The 20,949-nt window shown below is 34.7% G+C and overlaps 1 protein-coding gene across 2 annotated transcripts in view; it reads right to left on the reverse strand.

Moving 5' to 3' along the window:
- LOC118202245 (potassium voltage-gated channel protein Shaw-like) overlaps positions 1-20,949 on the reverse strand; it is a 437,925-nt gene that overhangs the window by 143,306 nt on the left and 273,670 nt on the right. For both annotated transcript variants that reach the window (XM_085813375.1, XM_085813376.1), the window contains exon 5: positions 11,220-11,734. In XM_085813375.1, the coding sequence (XP_085669501.1) occupies positions 11,220-11,734 (515 nt within the window). The remainder of the gene's footprint in view (positions 1-11,219; positions 11,735-20,949) is intronic.

Raw genomic sequence — 20,949 nt, forward strand, 5'->3', positions numbered from 1 at the left:
AATCCACTTCTCATATCGAATGTGTTTTTTGAATAATTTTGGCAGCAGAAAAATTGAAAGTGTGATTTTCGGACCAACAATGTTGAGCAACAGAAGACTTCTGTGTTTCCTTTTTTCTAACATATGCCTCATGTTCCTTGATGCGAAATTTTAAGGCTCTCTTAGTTTGGCCAATGTAAATTAAATCACACTGGCAAGGAATCCTAGAAATACCCCAGGAATTCCTATCCGGAATGGGGTCCTTGAGTATGGAACTCGGAATTTTATTGATGGGAGAATAAACAACCGGAAAGTTAAATTTCTGCAAAATATGTGCAACTTTATAGCTAATTGATGGAAAGAAGGGAAATGACAACAGAATTTTTATAATCTCTTAAAACAAGATTGTGTCTTTTAGTGTGCTGAGATGAGAATTTTTTAACTGCTTGATTAATAATGTTGGGTGAAAAGCCCCTGTCAATAGCTATTGCTTTTAAATAATTTAGTTCTTCATCAAGGGCTAGTTTGGAGGAGCAAACTAATTCAAAACTGAAAAAAAAAGTTTGAAAACATAAAAATCGTAAACTTTCAAAACAATGTATTTTAATACTGGTATGCTGATTCAAATTTAATACTTAAAACAGTTAAAGAGTTTTAAAGCAATAAGAATCAACGTAATATTCATAAATTTTCAGGACTAGTTTCGTAAGTTTAAATATAGAACTTGCTTCTTTAGCTGCAGAAATGCAAATGACGAAAGAGAAGCCTGAATTCACATAACAATGAAAGAAGTGAGACTACTGGCGCCATCGAGGGATAAAAAAAGAAAACAAATATGAAATAATTTCCTTAAACGCTGAGGGTAAAGATGGATGAGAATCGGGATCGTTAACTGGAACTGAAAGATTTTTGTGAATGTGAAACACGTCTAAAAATTCTAATTGGCTGATGAAAGATGTTTTTTAAATAATTTTGGCTGAAAAAAAAAAGCAAATGTGATTTTTTTGACCAGCAGGTTTGGGCAGAAGCGGATTTACCTGTTTCTTTTTTCCTCGCATATGCTTAATGTTCCTCGTTAATGAATGCCTCATATTGCCCCAATAGTCGTTATTCGGTGTATTGTTTTAACTGAGATTTAAAGGGCTAAAATTAGCTTATTATTTTAAGAACTAATATCTCAGGTATTAAAGGTACAGTAAACAGAATCATACATTTAAAATAAGGTATAAAGATAGTCTTGCCAAATGAAAAAAAATTGGGACATTGGAAAGAATTGTTTATATTGAAAAGAAACTTGCTGTGATATTAATTCATTGCAAATTCACCCCACGTAGAGCATTATGAATCTATTTAATAAAGAAAGGGTTTAATTATGTAAGATCTAGCAATGCATTTAGTCATTGGATCATTTGTTAACGAGGCTTGCAACAGATACTTTAATTAGAGATAATTACATTAATAATAATTAAGAGATACTACATCTCTATTAGGTGCAATTCGCTTTCTAAAAACAGTAAACCTTTCAAAAGAGATTTTCTTCGAGATGTTTAGTAAGACTAGTTTCTTAACTTAAAAGCCTTATAAAAGCCTAGAAAAATCATCCCTGTCTGGCTTTTGGTTAATAACACCAGGTTTGACGACACACGACTTCATACATCAATTTTATGAAAGAACATAAATATTTTTATTATTACAGATATAGGTTTATAGTGGAAGAAAACCAAATTATCTGTCTAGACCCGCTTCTTAACTCTACGCTGTATTTTATGAGAAATATTTCCCTAACACACAAGGAAATTTGATGAATAGGTGTCATAATAGGCATATGTCATTATGATCTGTTATGCCATTTGCCTGACTTCAGGGATTGGGTAAAAAATGAAAGAGGACCGTTATCTATTTAGCAGCCAGAAATCGATCCACTTTATGGAAAGAATCCCATATGCCTTCTTCTCCCCCGAGTCTGAGGAATGCAGAATCGATTTGGGGGAAAATATGCTCCCCCTTCTTTAAGCTGTTCAGATGTATAAAGAATGTGTGCAGTAGTTTAAAATGTTATAGTTAAGCTATTCTCTCTCGCATTTTCTCTTTCGCCTGATTATTAAGTTTACGACGATTGCTGATGGGTCGGCCCTAATGCTCAATGACAACTGGGTGTCATCACGACCGAAAACACCATTTTTAATGGGTTATAATGGAAGAGGAGTGGCTGTGACATGTCCGGCTCGGAAAGTGGTGAGCTTGGAATTTCAGACAAATGAATTTGGGTTTCGCCTCTTCTGAAAATGTCTCAAACAACGAAAATATATTACTAATGACGTTTTAAAGGGAATGTTTATTTACAGCATTCCTGAATTTCGTTAAGTTGCTTTTGGGAAGACGAGTGTTAGAAAGCTCTGGCTCTACTGCATGCTATATTTATCTCTTCCCCGTCATTTATATGCATAAAGAATTTAAGGATGTAAGATACCTCACTTTGGAATTCTAAGTTAATGTTGGAAGTGAGGAACCTAGGAACTGATAAGCGAATAATCGCTAGAGTTTCGAAGACAGGAAACAACAGGAGAGACGGGTAAATAACCCTTTATTATTTCGATAAGATTTAACAAAACTCCGCCTGGGAGTGTACAAATAAAGTCCGCACTTTGGACTTGAACTTAAAAGACTAAGAATTAAACTAAAACTAAGATTAACTAACTAAGTATAGCCAAAGCTATCAAGGTTCAATGAGAGTTGGCCCCTTAACCTTTTGAGGCCGGGGCTTTGGTAGCTGTAAAAGCTACCAAAGGACCGGGAATCTTGAACCGAATGCTTTCCCCCTTTAAGAAATCACCTCCTATTTGCAACAAAGATTCTTGTGTGTAGTTTAATGGATTCTCAGAGGGGTGCGTCTATGTCCCAAAAGGAAGACCTTTGAAAGAGATAAGTGATTAAAACCCCAGGGACGTCAAATTTGACATTTCACCCCACTTTTCAGCCTTGAAAATGGGGGGAAAAGACATAGCCACTAAAGTGGACAACCACGTCTTTTCAAAGAGAGGACTCTATGGCCACTATAATGGCCATCCCGTCTTCAAAAAGTTAACCTATTTTACTACGAAGCTTAGCAAGGGCCTGAGTACGGCCGAGCGTAAAAATAGCTTTGAGAGAGAGAGCGGCCAAAAAGGCAGACGCGCGTAGTTCAGAAACTCTGTTTCTCTCTCTGTCTTCTCAGTAAGTAACTTCGTGGTTTAAATACCGCTCCTTCTCATTAAATATTCAGCAAATTCCAAAACTACGTTCTGGCCGGAAGTAGTAAGTTGAAGTTAAGAATTTGACAGGAAAGGAACTTTAACTTAAAATTTAACTGTTAATAAAATTAACATAATCCTTACAAGGACACCAAATTTTCATTGGACACCAAATTTTATTCTTTGTATATTTGGTTAAACATTTATACATACGAAATTTCAAATCAATCGCATGATTCCTTCTTTGGTGCGTCGATTTTTTTGTTATACTTACCGCTTGACAAGTTCTGTTTGAAATATTAAATAGAGGTGATTATTTTTTAAAAATTTTTCGTCTGTTTATTTACTTTTCAATGTATTAGTTTATCATTGATTCTTTAAATTTGATGTTTTCATCAAAGTTTTTACCATATTTGCATCCCATACAATAGACTTTTGACCTACTTAAAGTTTCATTTTTACTTTTAAGACCTCTTAAATATTCTCCCTACACCTTTGTCCTTAGATAGGCTAATCTTAATTTTTGCTCTTCTTGAACTTAATCTATCTATCTATCTAGCTATGTTTGTGTACATAGTTGCCTATTTCCTTTAAATAATTTTGTTTTGTGTTCTGTTCTTAGTATAAATTCAAACATGTTTGCTTCCCAAAGTGTTATGAAAAACTCTTGCGTCATTCAAGCACCGAAGTATTAAACCGCGTCTTGGCAGCATGAAGAAGGAATAAAGTGTACACACTTTATTCCTTCTTCATGCTGCCAAGAAGCGACTTAACAGTAACAAAGAAATATTAGCATATTTTATTGAGATAGACTTCTTCAGGCTTATGATTTTAAGATTGATTGAATAATGCAAGCTACAGGAAGAAACATAATAGTATTAGAAATATACCTCAAAATAAAAATTAATGCAATGTTTATTAGTGAATCCCAAACGGGTAAAAACCTGAAAACTTTAAAACTCTTAGTTTGAGTGTGCAAAATTAGATGATGTATAGTCATTAGGATTTTTTGGAAGCAGGAATCGGGAAAAATGAGTAATGCCTTCGCAGGAACTCGAACCATGGACCTCTCGAATTCACGCCGAGCATGTTGACTACTACACCACGAAGGTATGCTAAGAAGGCGAGAGAAATACCTTATATTCCAAATTATATTCTTATCTAAATACTAAATTAGTATTTAGCTAAGAAAGTAATTATATACTAAGTTACTTTCTTAGCTTTAGTATATAAGCTAAGAAAATCGATAGAGAAATAATGAAGACAATTAATAACAATAAAGAGGCCATTGGCATAGGATAATTTCGTGTATGTGTGTTGTGTGTGTGTTTTATTGTATGTTTATAATAATTTTCTTTTTTTTTTTTTTTTTTTTTTTTGGCCTTATAACAGATCATTTTGTTTAGTTTGAATTATTTTATGTTTTCTTCTCTCTTTTGTGTATCAGTGAGAATAATTCAGCAGCTATATATCGAAATGCTTGCTGAACGTATCTTCTGAGTTCTTTTAGTTGCTTTAGCAGCTATACATCGGAACGCTTGCTGAATGTATCTTTTGAGTTCTTTTAGCAGCTTTTTATAATCTTTTTTTGTTACTCAGGCTCGGGGCTTGGTTTTCCGGGGCTTAATTTGTAGTTTTAAAGTTTTCTTGTCTTATATATTTAGTTGGTAATTTGGGATGCGGCCGGCCCGCTGGATCTTCTCGTTTATAGTTTTGAAAAGGCGCAGCTCAAACATGGTCATAGGGCCAATTTTTATTTGCAAAGAGGACCGAGCTGCGCCCTAAGTCTACCTTATTTATCCCTCTTTAAAAGGGCGACTCGGGATTAGGGAACCAAGTCGCCAAATCCTGTTGGTGAAGAATCATAATAACCATTCACCACCTTTTAGTTCGGGCAGAGTCATTAAGATTTTGTGGAAGCAGGAATTGTGAAAAACCAGCGATGCCCTCGCTGGGACTCGAATCACGGGCCTCTCGAATTCGCCTCGAGCGTGCTGACCACTACACCACGAAGGCATGCTAAGAAAGCGGGAGAAATACTTTATAATATTAATTTTTAATTATTTTAAATTTAACTGACTATCAAGTTATTAAGTAGTATTATTTATCGTCGTGTAAAGATTATTCTGATGTTTATTCCATGATTATGTAAAAGTCAGATAATTGTTTAGGGATATTTTAAAACACATCCACAACTACCAGCTCTGCGATACATAAAACCGAAGAGATTTTGCACCAATTAGGGAAGCGATTTTGGGAGGAATGTTTGTAGATGTATATTTAACAGCGTTAATAGGTCACTTCACAGTGCAATGTGATTTATATTGTAGACTTATACATTTAAAAAGTTACCGCATGGTTTGGATGCAAAATATATTGAAGTAAAGTTTAGAATAACGATTGAAATATCAAATTATGTTGTCTTGGTAAATTTACTTTGTTTTTGTAATTTCTTAAAATTTCATATTGCTAGAAACACGAACCAGGAAGGAAAAACTCCGTATGTCTGAATAATGGATTAAAACAACTTACATGGAAGAAAAATCTGTTCGAAAAATTTTGCTGAAAATCAGTGGCCTGCTGTGGCTTTAGAAAAGAGGAATAAATACGAAAAAAAAATCAAGATGAAAAAAGTAAGCTGAAAATCAGTGCCGTGACTTGCAGCAAAGGGGACTAAATATGAAGAAAAATTTTGATCTTTTATAAGACGATCCCTTGCAGTTTCAGAAGATTTTAATCTCGGATGGAATACAAATCAGTCTAAAAAATTAAGCTGAAAATAAGTGGCATGCCGTGTCTTTCAGCAAAGGGGACTTTAAGCTGAAAATCTGTGACATGCCGTGCTTTTCAGCAAAGGGGACTTTAAGCTGAAAATCAGTGACATGCCGTGCCTTTCAGCAAAAGAAAACTAAATAAAAAAATGTGATCCTTTATGAAACGATGCCTTCTAGTTCCTGAAGATTTTTGGTCTCAAACGGAGTGGTCATTTTAGAAAGGGGGGCGAAGTATTACTGGTAACTTATGTTCTCATGAATTCTGGTCTCTTTCAAAGACGGTAGCCTTAAGGAAGGAGGTCGGTAGGATAATGTATTTTTTTTTTTTTTTTTTTTTGTTTTGAACGGGAAGGTTTATAAGGCATTTCTCCCGCCTTCTTAGCGTGCCTTCGTAGTGTAGTATTCAGCACGCTGGGCGTGTATTCCAGAGGTCCGTGTTTCGATTCCCTAAGAGAGTGTTGCTCCTTTTTCGTCTTTTCTGCTCTCAAAAAATATCTAATGCCTCTACAGTGGCACCCGAAATAAAAAAAAAGTGGTGGATGATGGTTCTCCACCACCAGGATTTGGCGATTGGGTCTCCTAATCCCCAGTCGCTCTTTAAAAAGGGGAGTATATAAGGTATTTCTCCCGCCTTCTTAGCGTGCCTTCGTAGTGTAGTGGTCTGCACGCTCGGCGAGTATTCCAGAGATCCGTGTTCGATTCCCGGCAAAGGAGTTGCTCATTTTTCACTTCTTCCTGTTTCAAAAATAACCTAATGTCTCTACAGATTAACGAATGAAGTAATGCATAACTTGTTCTGAAAAATTTTCAAAAACCAGATGAGGAGGGGAAATTAATGTGATCGTAGCTGGGATGAATAAATATTTTTCACTCCAACGAAAATAAAAATAATTTAATTTGATGAATGAATGTATTGAATCTCACGAATTTTGATTCAAATGAGTGAATTCATTGAATCTAATAAAATTTAATAAAAGCTTTGTAATTTAAAAAAATTGCAAGGTAATGAGTACAAAGTTTTCTCACTTTGCTTACCATTCATCATTTGAAACTGTACAATATTTCAGTTTGGAATGGTGGTGAGTACAACCCAAAGTATCCAGAAAAGAAATGATGAAGAAGAATGCCACATACTTACGAAATCAAATATATTTATTGCATCGTAGTTTACATAACTGGAAAGAACAATTCAAAAGGTTCTTTTCGCAACAAGACTGGTTTAGAGCGAACCTGGCATTTAAATTTGAGAGCTCAAATTACGCAAACAACAAGACTAGGTTACATCAATTACGCTTTAGAACGCAAATTTTTCAAGTTCTTTCTTGCTATGCAAACCACAGTGCAATAAATATATTAATTTGGGATATAATTTTTGTTCTCCTTCATTAATTCTTTCTCGGACACTTTGTATTACACTATTTGTACAAATAATAAGATATTGGTTGATTATTTTGTTATCATTTCTGATTTCTTTTGAAAATATATTATCCCAAAGGATATAGTACAATGGCGATCGAAAACACAGAAATATGAGACTGTCAGTTGACCAACGTTTTAGTACAAAGAGGCTTCCTGCTTACACATGCTTGCGTATGGGATTCGTTTCTTCTTACCGCATCCCTCTCCAAAATTTAAACTCGGAATTATTGAGGCGATATATTTTACTTCGAAATGTTTTCTGAAATTCACATATCAATGAATGAAATTCACATATCAATGAATGAAATTCACATATCACAAGGAATCTTTCCCGAACACTAATAAAATGTCTCTTTGAAAGTTAACTCTTGTAAAAATCATTAGTTAACAGCATAGTTAAAGTGCTACGTGAGGGGATGAAAGCTGGCTAGTCCTTCATTGAGTACAGAAGAAAGAGCCCGAGGACATCCGATTTCCCTAAACGTCTTACTGCATTCCAACAACGGGCATTGTCAAAAAAAGTAAAATTATATTCATTTTAATGCCTTTGAATGCAAGGTAAAAATTTACTTCACAACCTTGTTATTTAAAATGTTAGAGAATTAACTTAGTCCCTAAATCGTAGCCTTAGACTGCTGTCATAAAAATTTTCTTTATAGCGTTTCATTCTAGCACTTGAAAACCAAGTTTTTCTTGAATGAATTTGAAAGAAATCCATATTGAGAAAAAATAGGAAAAGATTAGCGGGTGATTGGGAGATATGATAAAATATCGGGAATCGTCTGTTTATTAGGAGATTTGTCAATTTTGCACCTCTGTAATGGTCTTATTGCTTGATGTAATATTTATGAAAACACATATTGCTTCAGATAAGTTCAACAAAGAGCAGAATAATCTTCTATGGAAAAAATGAAAACGTAAAATGTTTTAATTATTAGCATAATCAGTTAGCAAGTCATTTCATAAATATTGTCACTTTTTGAAACAGATTTTGAAGAAACAGAAGCAAGATATTAGTAAGTAAGATATTAACTTTAAGATTAAGTAAGATATTAACTTTAATTAAACGTTTTTTTCTTGAATTAATAATATTTATCTAAAGCTGTAATAGGTTTATTCTATCCGGTAAAGAAATCAGCCGGTTTATAGGAGAAAAAACCTTGAAGGTCCGTTTTAAGTGTCTCATGGAAATTACATTCTTTTTCATCAATGAAATTTTGCAAGCTTAAAAATCACTAGTTTAGACGAATAAAGAAAGAATTTTTTTTCACGTGAGTGAAGCGAAATGTAGATGTTCACATATTCTTTCGATTAGCTTCAGCAAGTTCATATAGAGCTCACGTGCTTAAACGTAGGCACGATGAATAGAATATCATGAAGAATTATTTTCTGCTACCTCTTCAACCGTGATGTTCCATTCCACTCTTTCCCACTTCAGGCTTTCTGAAGAGGGCAACAAAAATCGTGCAATATCAGGAATTTTCTTTCCTTCTACTGAAGATATCTGTGTCAGAAAATCAAAATTTGTGAAATTTCAGCTTGGGAGGGAATTTACAGGTTTTTAAGGTGGATTAAGAATAACTATTTCTGCTGAAAAAGAAATACATAACCTTTATTTGAATGTTATGTAGTAACTCTGGGAGACGGTCGTAAAAGTTCTTTTTCTCTACGTATGATTCTCGTCACGATGAAACGAACATTAAAAAATAGTCAATCAAATGAATAATGAATCTATTTTATTAAAACTGTGACAGTCTTTGAAGCATTATATTATTTAAGTTAAATTTAATGCTAGCTTAATCCTTAATAATTTGAATTATTCGCTTTCATCTGAAATGTAGAGTTTAGTCGCGATTATTCTTTAAAAAATCAATGTTGCCGTATCTCAAGTTGACCATAGCACTGTATCAAATATTTAATGTTTATTACAGTAGATAACAGCACCATTTACATTAACTTCAGCTGTATGTACACGTGTACCCCGAAGATCGACTTGAGGGTAATCTCTCGCACACTGCCTGAGACCTGTACGTAGACAGACTCGCCTCCTGGGATACATAATCAGTCTTCACAGTGACTAGAACCATCCATTCTTTGGTGGTAGGTTTGGGCTCGGCAGGGACCTTATTGATAGTGTCTTGTTTGCCCTTGGTTGAGGGGAAGCTACGTGGTTACATATCGAAGGTTGTCCTTGAGAGCTTGGCTCTCTTTGGTCAATACTGGGGACCGTCTTTGACCTGACTTCGTTGTGCTTGTAGGTGAGTGGCTGTAGACCGGTCACCATTGACTTGCCTGTTTAAACTTTGACTGTGTGCAATTTTGTTCCTCTGGGTTGACCGGAGGGGTTACGCCTCCTTGGATCACCTCTGGAGGATATGGCGCAGTTAACCGTGTAAGGACTTGCAAAAAGTCAATATCTGGGAGTCTCCCTCTTTAGTTTACTGTATGTATACATCACAAAGAATGAAGCATCATTCTGACATCATTCCATACACATCTGACAGTCACATGATACGAGATGACATAGTTTTATTTAGCTTTGATCCTAAATGAAAAGGCGGAAAAGGAGTAATCTCATCTGTGTAAGCCTGAAATGGGCCATAACCCTATTCAAGAGTTGCAAAAGGATACCTTTCCATTACAGATTTTGACCCAACATTATCAAGAAAGACAGGGTGCATATAGTGGCTGGCTTCTATAAAGCTAATGTTACCTTTTTGAAATTTACAGTAATATTCCTGGCACTTGCAAATATTCAAAAGAGATTTACCATATACTTCCTCCACATTTTTAAAGTGTTTGCTGCACTATTACTTTTTTATATTTGGAAAGTGGGATCTCTCTGGGATGCTCTTCTATGACTCCACTTTTGTGAGTGTAAAGCAACGAATTAGAAGGCGCGGGCTTGCGAGCCAGAATTTATAAGAATTAAGTTGTCTTTCTTCGCTGTTAGTTTCTTCATACAATGCTTGAAAATTACTTGTATAAGTGTATTAGGACATGTTTTAACAAGTGCTGTCTGAAATAGAATACCTCTTATTGCACGATTTGATAGTTTCTTTCATCTTATTTCACGTTCTGACTGTATGAAATGTGTTCATTTCTTAAACAATAAATGAGTATTTACAAGTGCAGTATTTTGAGAGCTTCTATGATAAATAAACCTCAGAGCTAATACACACTTATCGCTTTATCAAACATAATATAGTATTCATTTTAAAATCTTTCCTGACTGCCATTCTCAGAAGAATTCGCTATATATATGATTAACCATATACATTTAGAATATGAATGTAACTCACCAGTATAATAGGAGAATAGTAAGCAAAGTCAAAACGCTCACTTAAAAATTCATTATAAGCATATTATTTACGAAAGCAGCAAGGATATTAATTGGGCATTGTTCACAGGAATAATTTTAAAGACGGTCCATAATATGAAACGAATGAATAAAACTAAAGAACGCAATTCGACTCAGTAAGCGTGTAATTAATTCTACACCTTTCATAACCGAAAAAGAAAATCTCTGATGCTGCTATTTGAGTATCTGCAATTAAAGCTATCATTATTTCTAAAACGTCCACTAGCTTCTACTAATAAAAGATACTAATAATAAATCACCTTGAAAGTTAAGGTAAACTACTAATAAAAAGAGTCCTGAAGCTTTTCATCGAACTTCATTCCCTGAAGTATTTTAAAGCATGACGTACATTAAATAATAGCAATCAATGAATTTATTTCGAGATAGGTAATTTATCATTGGTCACAGAAACGTCTTTTGCGAGGGGAAAAAAGTTGGAGGACAGATGGTACTTACCAAGTTTGGGTGTGGGCACATCCTTAGGATGGTTCTGCTTGAGGGCGTTCACCCTTCTTTCTCCCCCCGCACCGGGAGGTGCTCTTCCCCTGAGACCTCGCGGTTGCTCCACGGGCAACACCCTCCTCCGCTTCTTAGGCAACTTGGCTCTGGCCTGCGTGTGTGAGTAGAACATGGCGAAGTTTGAGACAATGACAGGCACGGGCAGCGCGATGGTCAGCACACCAGCAAGCGCACACAAAGCACCCACGAACATACCGGCATACGTTTTGGGTGCCATATCCCCGTAACCTACGGTGGTCATAGTGACCAGAGCCCACCAGAGGCCTAGAGGAATGCTGGTGAAATCATTGTTGGGATTGGCCTGAATCCTCTCGGCGTAGTAGATAAGGGATGCGAAGATTACGATTCCGAGAACGAGGAAGAAAACAAGGAGGATCAGTTCTCCTGCACTTGCCTTGAACGTTTGGATCAAGATCTTGAGACCAGCAGAATGTCGAGTAAGCTTAAATAACCTAAAACAGAAATAAAAGAATAATATAAGCAGGCTAAATATACACTCGTTTATTTCATCTGTGCGCATTTAAAACAATAGGCGAATGAGCGTTTTAATATTGTTAGAGATTTGTTGACCATATTTTATGCATTCTGATGAATTTACCGAAACTTACAGACTCACTTTCGTGAGTCGGTAAATTTGGGTTACTTTTTAATATCTGTTTATGTTTCTTTTCATTTTTCATTATTTACTAATATTTTTTTTGTTTTAAGTTAATGCGTTTGGCTGTTTTTTATAATACCTTCCATAAATCAATTTCTATTCCATATCACAGAAAATGTAATTGTATCTCGTAAAAGTATTGTACATTATTTTCACCAAATAAAAATATGTTTTTAGAAATTTAGAATGCTTTCGCAGATAATATGTTTATTTTGAAATTTCCATGTCATTTTAGTACTTCTAAAATGAAGGAATGCCATTAGGAAATAATTCCCAGTGGCAAATATATAAAAATTCAAGTATGAAATATGAATTTAGAAGACAGAAACAAATTGTTTCATCAGAAAAGCATTTTTCTCTGGTTGAATATCCTTATTGAATAATTTCCTTAAATACCTATCCATCTATCTATAATATTCTGAATAACATTCTCTGTGTTTTAATAAGCTCTACAACATCAGTTATCCTTGAAAATAGAAAAACTCAAGAAATGTTTGTCCTGATCGGTATAGTGGTTAGTGCTGCTGGCTGCTGTACATTGATTAATGCGATGGAAAACATTGATTAATGCGTTGGTAATTTGCCAGATTTATTTAGTTACAGAAAAATGGGTACCCTTTAATTTATTTAGGTAAACTGGATTCCCTTTAAGTAATATTTAACTTGAGGAAAAAGTCGTATGGAGCCATATCAGGTGAATAAGGATGATGGCCCATCACAGTAGTATTTTTGCTGGTCAGAAACTGCTTGACAGATAGGGTCTTGCATTGTCCTGGCGCAACAGCCATCCATCACTCCACAACTGTGGTCTTTTTTCCCTAATTTTTCACCGAGGTCTTTTTAGCACTTCAATGTAGTAGTACTGATTAACAGTCTGACTACTGGGAACCCACTGAATCATGATGAATGTGCTGGGCACTCAGCAGGTTCATTATCTTCCACACTGTCCCTTCCTTCTGAAAACCGCCTGTGCCAATCAAACACACGTGCATGAGACAAAGTTTCATCTCCATAAGCCTCGGTTAACATTTGAAATATTTCCTCCGTGGCTGATTTTTTAAGTTTCACAAGAAACTTGATATTGATTTGCTATTAGGTTTTTACATTAGACATTCTTTTGGCAGAATGCAGTTGCACGTGTTCACTCAATGACATAGTACTCTCCACTGGAGTGGTCAATTAAGTCGAAACTGGCCACATGGATAGAGGAGGAGTGTGGCATGACGTCACCAAAACAGTTGTTGTTAACTCCACTCTGTTTTCAAGCTAGACACAGGAAGACTATCGTTTTTTCTGTGTCATACCTTGTATGAGTTCCTTCAAAATAGCTCAAGCAGAAATAACACACAAAACACAGTTAAGCAATACATAGCTTGATAGAAAAACACCATATGAGGAACATGTCACGAGTCCGATGGAGACGGTGAATCATTACACCTAACTGTAACCGGCAGAGATGGCGGGAGTAATTTCAGTAGAAGTTGAGACAAAGACACATAGACAGCAAGCAATTTCGAAACAGCAAGCAATTTCGAAAGCAAGCAGAAAAAAAATGCCAATAATTACAAAAGTCATGTTTCTGATAATACATTATCATAGAGTACAGTGAAGGGAGTTAGGAAATTAATGCACAAAAATAATTAAAAAATACAAGAGATATATATGCAGCAGAATACTAGAAACTATACTGCAGATGAAGGAAATTACGTATTTAGGTAGCGAAGGATTGCAAGCGAATTTCTCCGGTTTTCACGACTGTTAGAGTCATAATTTAATATATGTATGGCACTTAACCTTACGGTGAATTGCCGAGTTCCAGATAAATCAACTACAACCTACCGCTTCTCTAATTATCGATGCTTTACAAGCATAACAGAAATATCGATATTTTACAATCTTAACATAAACGAAAAAGGCATAGACAAGAATGAGATGCTTGTAAATGAGTATTTTGTAATCAGTAGAAAGAACTCTGTTCGGAGCAGTTTTGGGGAGTGTACGTTTACGCACTCCGAATTTGGCTCGAGGCTGTGTAATGTGGAAGGACCACTTGAACCAGTGATCTAAAGTTATACCAAGATAGCGAGCCTGCAATGGGTAGAAGAATTATGCACGTAAACATGTGTACTTGCATCAATGCTTTTCTTCTTCGTAAATAAAACTGCATTAGATTTTCAAGATTTATTTTTACTTTCCAGGCCTGCAGCCAGGATTCAAGTGCATTTATATGATTTTGTAATAATTGGATTACTAAGCTACGAGAACAGTTTAGTGAAAGAATTGCCGTGTCATCTGCATACACAGCAAGAGTGGTGCTTGTGGGATGTCGTTCGTTTAGATATTGAAAAGGATGGGGCACAAAAGGGAACCCGGGCACCAGTTTTTATGGGCTTGGGGGGTGAAGAGCGATTTGTTGATACGAACGACAAAGTGGCCGTCTATTAAGTAAGAGTAGGTGATGTTTATAATATAGCCTGGGAACTCCAGAGTAATTAATTTGTGCATGAGAATGTGAGGAATGAGCTGAAGAATAAACTGGCAAACTTTGGCGATGCTAAAACATGTCAATGTTTTGGAGAACCTAAGTTCTATAAGTACGATCTTCTTAACAATATATTGTCAATACTTTTTACGAAAGTCTGCATAGAAATGTTAATCCTTTAATCTAATGTCAGAAACCTTTTTCCAAAGTGATACTTGAAAACTTAATGATGTACAAATGTAAATAATCGGTTGTGTATAAAATTTACAGCTTTAAAATGAAATATCCAATTCTTGTGGCACGGGAGGGAAACTTTTTGTATTTTATTATTTTTTTTATAATGAGTATAAAATATTCCTAAATATATGTACAGGAACCAGAGAAACGTATAAAAAGATAGCATTCATAATTTCTGTTAAACTAGTTTATAAATTAAAGAATACCAAAGCATAGAATTTTGCGTTATTTAAAAAGTTTTATAACTAGAAATATACTTCTAAACCCAATGCTAGCGAAAATAAAGACCAGGTAAGGAGTTTTGAGGATACGGTGCATAAAATTCAAGTTTCATAAATGCAGGGTAACTGCACATATTATTTAACTCACAATTTTCCCGACTAATTTATGGTTTCAAAAAGCGTACAGCATAGAAACGTTCACGTTTTTGCATTGTGTACGTGCAGTTAAACTTGCCTATGAAGTTCATTAGATAAAATACGTATATTTAACGGTTAAAATTCCAGAACTGAAACTATTTTATATATAGATTCATTTTACTGATTTCAACATGACGATGTTAGACTTTTAATTTCATTTTCAGAAAAGATCTCAGAAAGAGACGGAATCACAAACAGTTGTTAAATTTTCCAGCCTTGAACTTCAGTTATGACAGAAGAGAAATCGCTGCCATCTGTAGTTTTCTTTTCTTGATGAGGATATTTCCAGCGCTGTGAATGGTCAAATCGCGTGAATCAGACTTGGGGACCTACATGCAACTCGAAAAGTCCGTTCTGCCTTGAGTTTGAAAAACTTTATCGTAGCTTATATGAGAATATAACGCTTTTCATTCTTCATCAAAAGCAGCAGGCAGGGCTAAGTAATGCAACGTTCAGCTGGCTTTTCCAAAAGTGTGACGATGTTAAAAAAAAAAAAATTATCTTTAAATTCTACAGCACATACGATACTCATAATTATATGGTTTTTGCTTTTCTTTGTCTTTACGTTTTGTTTTCGTAATTTCTGCGCATAGCCTGTTTCTTTGTCCTCGTTCCTTTAAAATAAAAGACACACACACAACCTTGCGTTGAAATGCGTTCTACATGTATGCTTTATAATAAACTAACGAAACTAATTAGATACAATAACAAAAATAACTAAATGCAAAATAAATATGAATTCATCATGAAGGGAGTACACTGCGTTCCCTCCTCTTCCCTGACAGTAGAATGTACAGTGTCCATAATAGTCTTTGATAAAAATATGTAAAGCACATTTTTGATTTTAATTGGCGATGGACCCTTTTGTTCTTCATTTTAATTTGTGTATTTCCCCTTTCTTTTTCCTTTTCTTGGGTATTTTTCCTAAAATTAGAAACTGTTTATAATATATCAGTTTAAACTGCGTCATTTCAAATTAATCCTCATCGTATGATGTTACATAACGCTGCAATACAGTACCTTTAAATCAGTCCTTGAATAAGATTTGAATTGAAACTGAAATCCCTTGATACTTCCTCCTGTTCTGAATGCATCGGGACTCTACTCGCATCTGCTAACACTTTGAAGCTAACTTCTCTCTACCACATATTTCATGTCTTAATATGTAAGCTTCCAAAAATGTGGGGTGCGTAATGCGCTTAAAATGATGTATGAATCAAAATGCGCATCTCAAGGATTTATAAATGCTAATTAAATATTTAAAAATCAATCAATAAATTGTGTTGTGTCTACGGCTACGCTTTCCTGCAAGTTCCGTCCTTCTATCTACGCAATAAACGTGACCAGCCTATTGCAATTATATAGAGATATATCTCTATTTATATGGAAATGCCATGATATATACTTGAATATATCATTCATTTTTAAATTAAAACACAGTTTTATAAAAATTACGAAATTTAGCTTTTTATACGGGCCCTCTTCTCTAGTTATATTTTGTGAAATTTTATATTAATTCTAAACATTAAAATACAAAAAGGTTTAACTGACATACGGCAAAAATTTTAATTCTAAAATTTGGAATTTTTTTCGAAGATATTATACAAGTTTAAGAGTGAAATACTTAAATTTGTAAATGATTAAAAATAAAATATCAGTTTAAGAAAATATTTCTGACATAAATAGATTAAGTAACGAGGATTTCTATGGAGATTGTCGTTGAAGATTCTGATCAATGCAAATTTTTTCAAAAGGATATCTTATTTACAGAATCTTATAAAATTCGTGTTCTAGAAAACAATAATAGGCTTCGCTATGAACACGCAGCCAATTCATAATATTATTTGTATAAATCAGAACTGAAAAGTATGGATGGACCTAGTGGATTTATATAGCGAATAACTCTGTTGAAATGGTCTCATAGCATCTAGACTGGATTTCTGTCTTGGGCCTTTGGAGGCCAGAGAAGTACATCAGAATCTCTTTCTGTTCCTCCAACAACACTCTAATATAATATACACTCTTAATTGTGTGATACTTCGCATTGTTGTGCTGGAAGATGTTATACTTTACAGAGGCCAAAAAAAAGTGTACATACAATAGATGTATGTGGTTTGCAAGAATCGAAGCCCATTAAATCCCTAATATCACTATAGCAATGGATAGATCCAAAGAATATCACGAAAGCATAATCCAGACTATAGGGTTGCCTCTGCAAGACTGTATTCACCCACAAATGGCTGAGGAGCTTCTGCTCTCCGATGGATTTCATCATATGCGCCAACGTTCTTTTGTCTGTTATCGTAGGTGTTATCACCATCCGTCTATTGAAGAACCTATCCGACAGCAACAAGGCTCGCTGAACTCTTGTTTTGGAAATAATTGCGATAGTTTCTCTGTTAATATGGGTTATAAGTTGCTGCACTGTAGCATGTGGATCGCTCCAGGTCCGTTTATTTTTTTCACCTATGGCTCAAAATGCTTCTCAATTTTCACAGCACTTATTTTGTACAATGCTATTTTGTCATTCTTGATACACTTCCACCGCTGTAATATGCGAACATTTTCTAAACTGCGCAATGTCTGAAATCCTAGCACCTTTAATTCGTAAGACAATAATCATTCCTAACGTCTACAGACTTTATATGACCACCAAACCTATTGCTAACACATGTCACAAGTTATTTAAAGCCAACGTCAAAGTTAGGTGTGATCACATTAATGCGACTCGACTGCATATCGTTGAATGATATTAAAGAAAAAACATTAACCTCGAATTATTGTAACTTATTTTTTTAAACGACCACTCAAAAAAAGTGCAAAAGAATGAAAAAATTCCCAGATTTTCAAACTGAATATTTTGGTCGATTTTTAGAGCATGGAACTGAAACCTTTTGTTTTATTTTTTTATAGCAAACACAAACTAAGAGCACGATATTATTAAATATAACTATAAAAATTGGACGATCGTATTGTGTCCGAATTCGTAACTTTTAGAATTTTGATTGTTTTAATTAAAAAGTGACAAATCTCGAATATATTTGCATCATATAAAACTTTTTTGTAGTTGAAAGTATATATCTATGAGAAATGGGTGTGAAAATAAAGGCCGAGTAAGGACTCGTCTAAACACAGTGTATGATAGAAGTGTTCAACTTTCATGCCAGTAGAGTTGCATGCTAGAAATCAGGAATATTCGAGAGCCACAACTGGATAATTTTATCGATTCAGAATTAATAAAATAGTTTTGAAGAGAAATAAACATTTCAAGAAAGTATGTCATCCATAGTATGTTATTCAAAAAGCATCTTTACTTTTTGAAAAGTACGAAGTAAAAGGAAGTATTGTAATAACGAAAAATTTCGGGTATCATATTTTCAACGAAAGTATCCATTTTGGCCGCTATCGAATGCAATTTAACGATGCTTTCAGGGCCGGATTAAGGGTGTCGTAGGCCCTAGGCACTCCAGCAGCGTAGGCCCCGAAATAATAAACATTTTTTAACTGAAATTGACCGCTAATATTAAGTAATAATTTTGTTGTAGATATAAATCCGAAAATGTGATGATGCGGTAAAATAACATTATTTTATTTTGGGATTTTAATGTTTTTATTTTTCATAGAGCCATTTTCAATAGCCATAATTCCAGAATTGAGTTTATCTGCAACAATGCAACTTTTATATCTACCAAATTCCATGCAGAATTCCAGGGTTTTAGTACATGAACATGACAAGACATTAGCCGCCGGGAAAACCTCTCGGACGGGCACATGCGTTTGACACAGTTGGCCACGTTTCCATGCCCACTACCAAACGCTTGCGCGCGATCGAGAGGTTTTCCCTGCTGCTAAGGTCTTTTGTTTTAGTAGCTCAGTTGTGTAATAAGTTAATATGTAAACACTACGATAGAGCGTGTATGCCTATGCTTGTATTTAATCACGCTCAACCCCAAGTCAATCTTTAGTTTAAAAACTGGAAGTTAAATTTATTATAAGTAAGGTAAGTAAAGGAAAGTTGTTTTTATACTCTACTTATTTCAACCTAGTTTTTGATTCTGGAATATTGCTTCATTCCATTATAAATAATAGAATTTTCATTTTATCACTTCTTATTAGTATAATAGTCCGCCGTAGAATGCAGCACAATGCAAGGAACTTTGAGTAGGCCTACTATGGGGTGGTTTATTGTAAACTACTATGGTACTATTGTAAAAAATCTCCAGTAGTAGTCGTAGAAATAGTACAGTCCAAATCACCTTTGGAATAGCTTAATTTTAATCCATACTCGTAAATCCGGGTTTCGTTTTTACAAGCTTAAAATGCATTACTTAACAAATTTAAAATAACTTTTTAGCTTTCTGATAGCATAATAAAAGCGACGGGCGCAAACTATAATGTATATTTAAAGGTGACGAGAAGAAGGAGAAAACAAGTTTAAATTTTAGTTTGTGCGTGCCCATCGCTTTTATTATGGTATATTAGAAAGTTAAAAAATTATTTTAAACTTTTAAGCGCAATTTATAAAAGCTTTTTTTAAATATTTTTTTTTAGCGAAAAATGTCTGATGGATATAAAAGAAAACACCAAAGTGGACATGAAAAACGCAAAAAGAAAGAGAAAGTGAGTGAGTCGCTTAGTAAAATTAAAGGTTCTTTATTGAAATATGTTAACATTTCTAAGGAGACAGAAGATAATGCAGATGTGGTAGATATTTCCTCGATCGAGGTTAGACCTAAAGAAGCTGAGGCTTGTTGGGACTCGCAAGAATGTTCAACCAATAAAACTGAGAATGTCACAGAAGACGAGGCTGACGGGGGTTTACGAAATTTTAACGACGTTTCCAAGCAGGTGGTGCCTGAATCACTACCAACAACATCAGCCTCAAGTATTTTCAGTTCTGATCCAGCACGGTGGACAACCATAAGCGCAGATCTTATCGATTACTTCTCTCGTAATCACCCTGTGCATAAATTGGATATAAATTTTAAGTTATACGCCACTAAATTTGGCGAAATAATGAGATGTCCATCACAAGATTATTTTTTCAGAAAACTGAACAACAATGATATTATAAAAAGGGACTGGTTGATATTTTCCGAATCTACTGGCAAGTTTTTTTGTTATAAATGTATTTTTTCAAATCGGACCTACCTGGAAATCCAAACCTGTGTAACCAATTCCTTACAGGCTTTAATGACTGGAAAAACGCACATTCGAGAATTTCAAGTCATGAAGTGTCAAAAGAACATTTTGCATCTATTTCTGCTTTAGTGAACTACCAACAAACTAGAAAAATTGATGAGACGTTTGATATTGTCAAGGAAAAAGAAAGCACATATTGGACAACGGTTTTAAAGAAGAGTAGTGGAAGTAATTAAGTTTTTGGCCGAAAGGGGACTAGCGTTTAGAGGCGATAATGAAATACATGGTGATCCTAGTAATGGCAATTTTCTTGGGTGTATCGATCTCTTAGCCAAATTTGATCCGTTTCTAGAAGAACATGTAAGAAGATACGGTAATCCAGGCCGCGGAAAAGTAACATATTTATCCTCCACAACGTATGAAGAACTAATAATTTTACTGGGGTCAAAAGTATTGGAAAAAATAATTACAGAAATCAAAGAAGCCAAGCATTATGGAATCACTGTGGATTCTACACCTGACGTTAGCCATACGGATCAACTCTCCATAGTTATTAGATATGTCTTAAAAACTGGAGATATATATGAAAGATTTTTGATGTTTGTTAAAATAGAAAAACATGATGCCAAGTATCTTTTTGACACTCTAATTTCAGTTTTAGAAAATCAGGGAATAGACCCAAAATTTTGCAGATGTCAGTCTTATGACTATGCGGCTAATATGAGCGGA

This window comes from Stegodyphus dumicola, chromosome 3, assembly GCF_044657685.1.
Source record: "Stegodyphus dumicola isolate Sdum_Otavi_A_Nest chromosome 3, ASM4465768v1".
NCBI classification, from domain to species: domain Eukaryota; kingdom Metazoa; phylum Arthropoda; class Arachnida; order Araneae; family Eresidae; genus Stegodyphus; species Stegodyphus dumicola.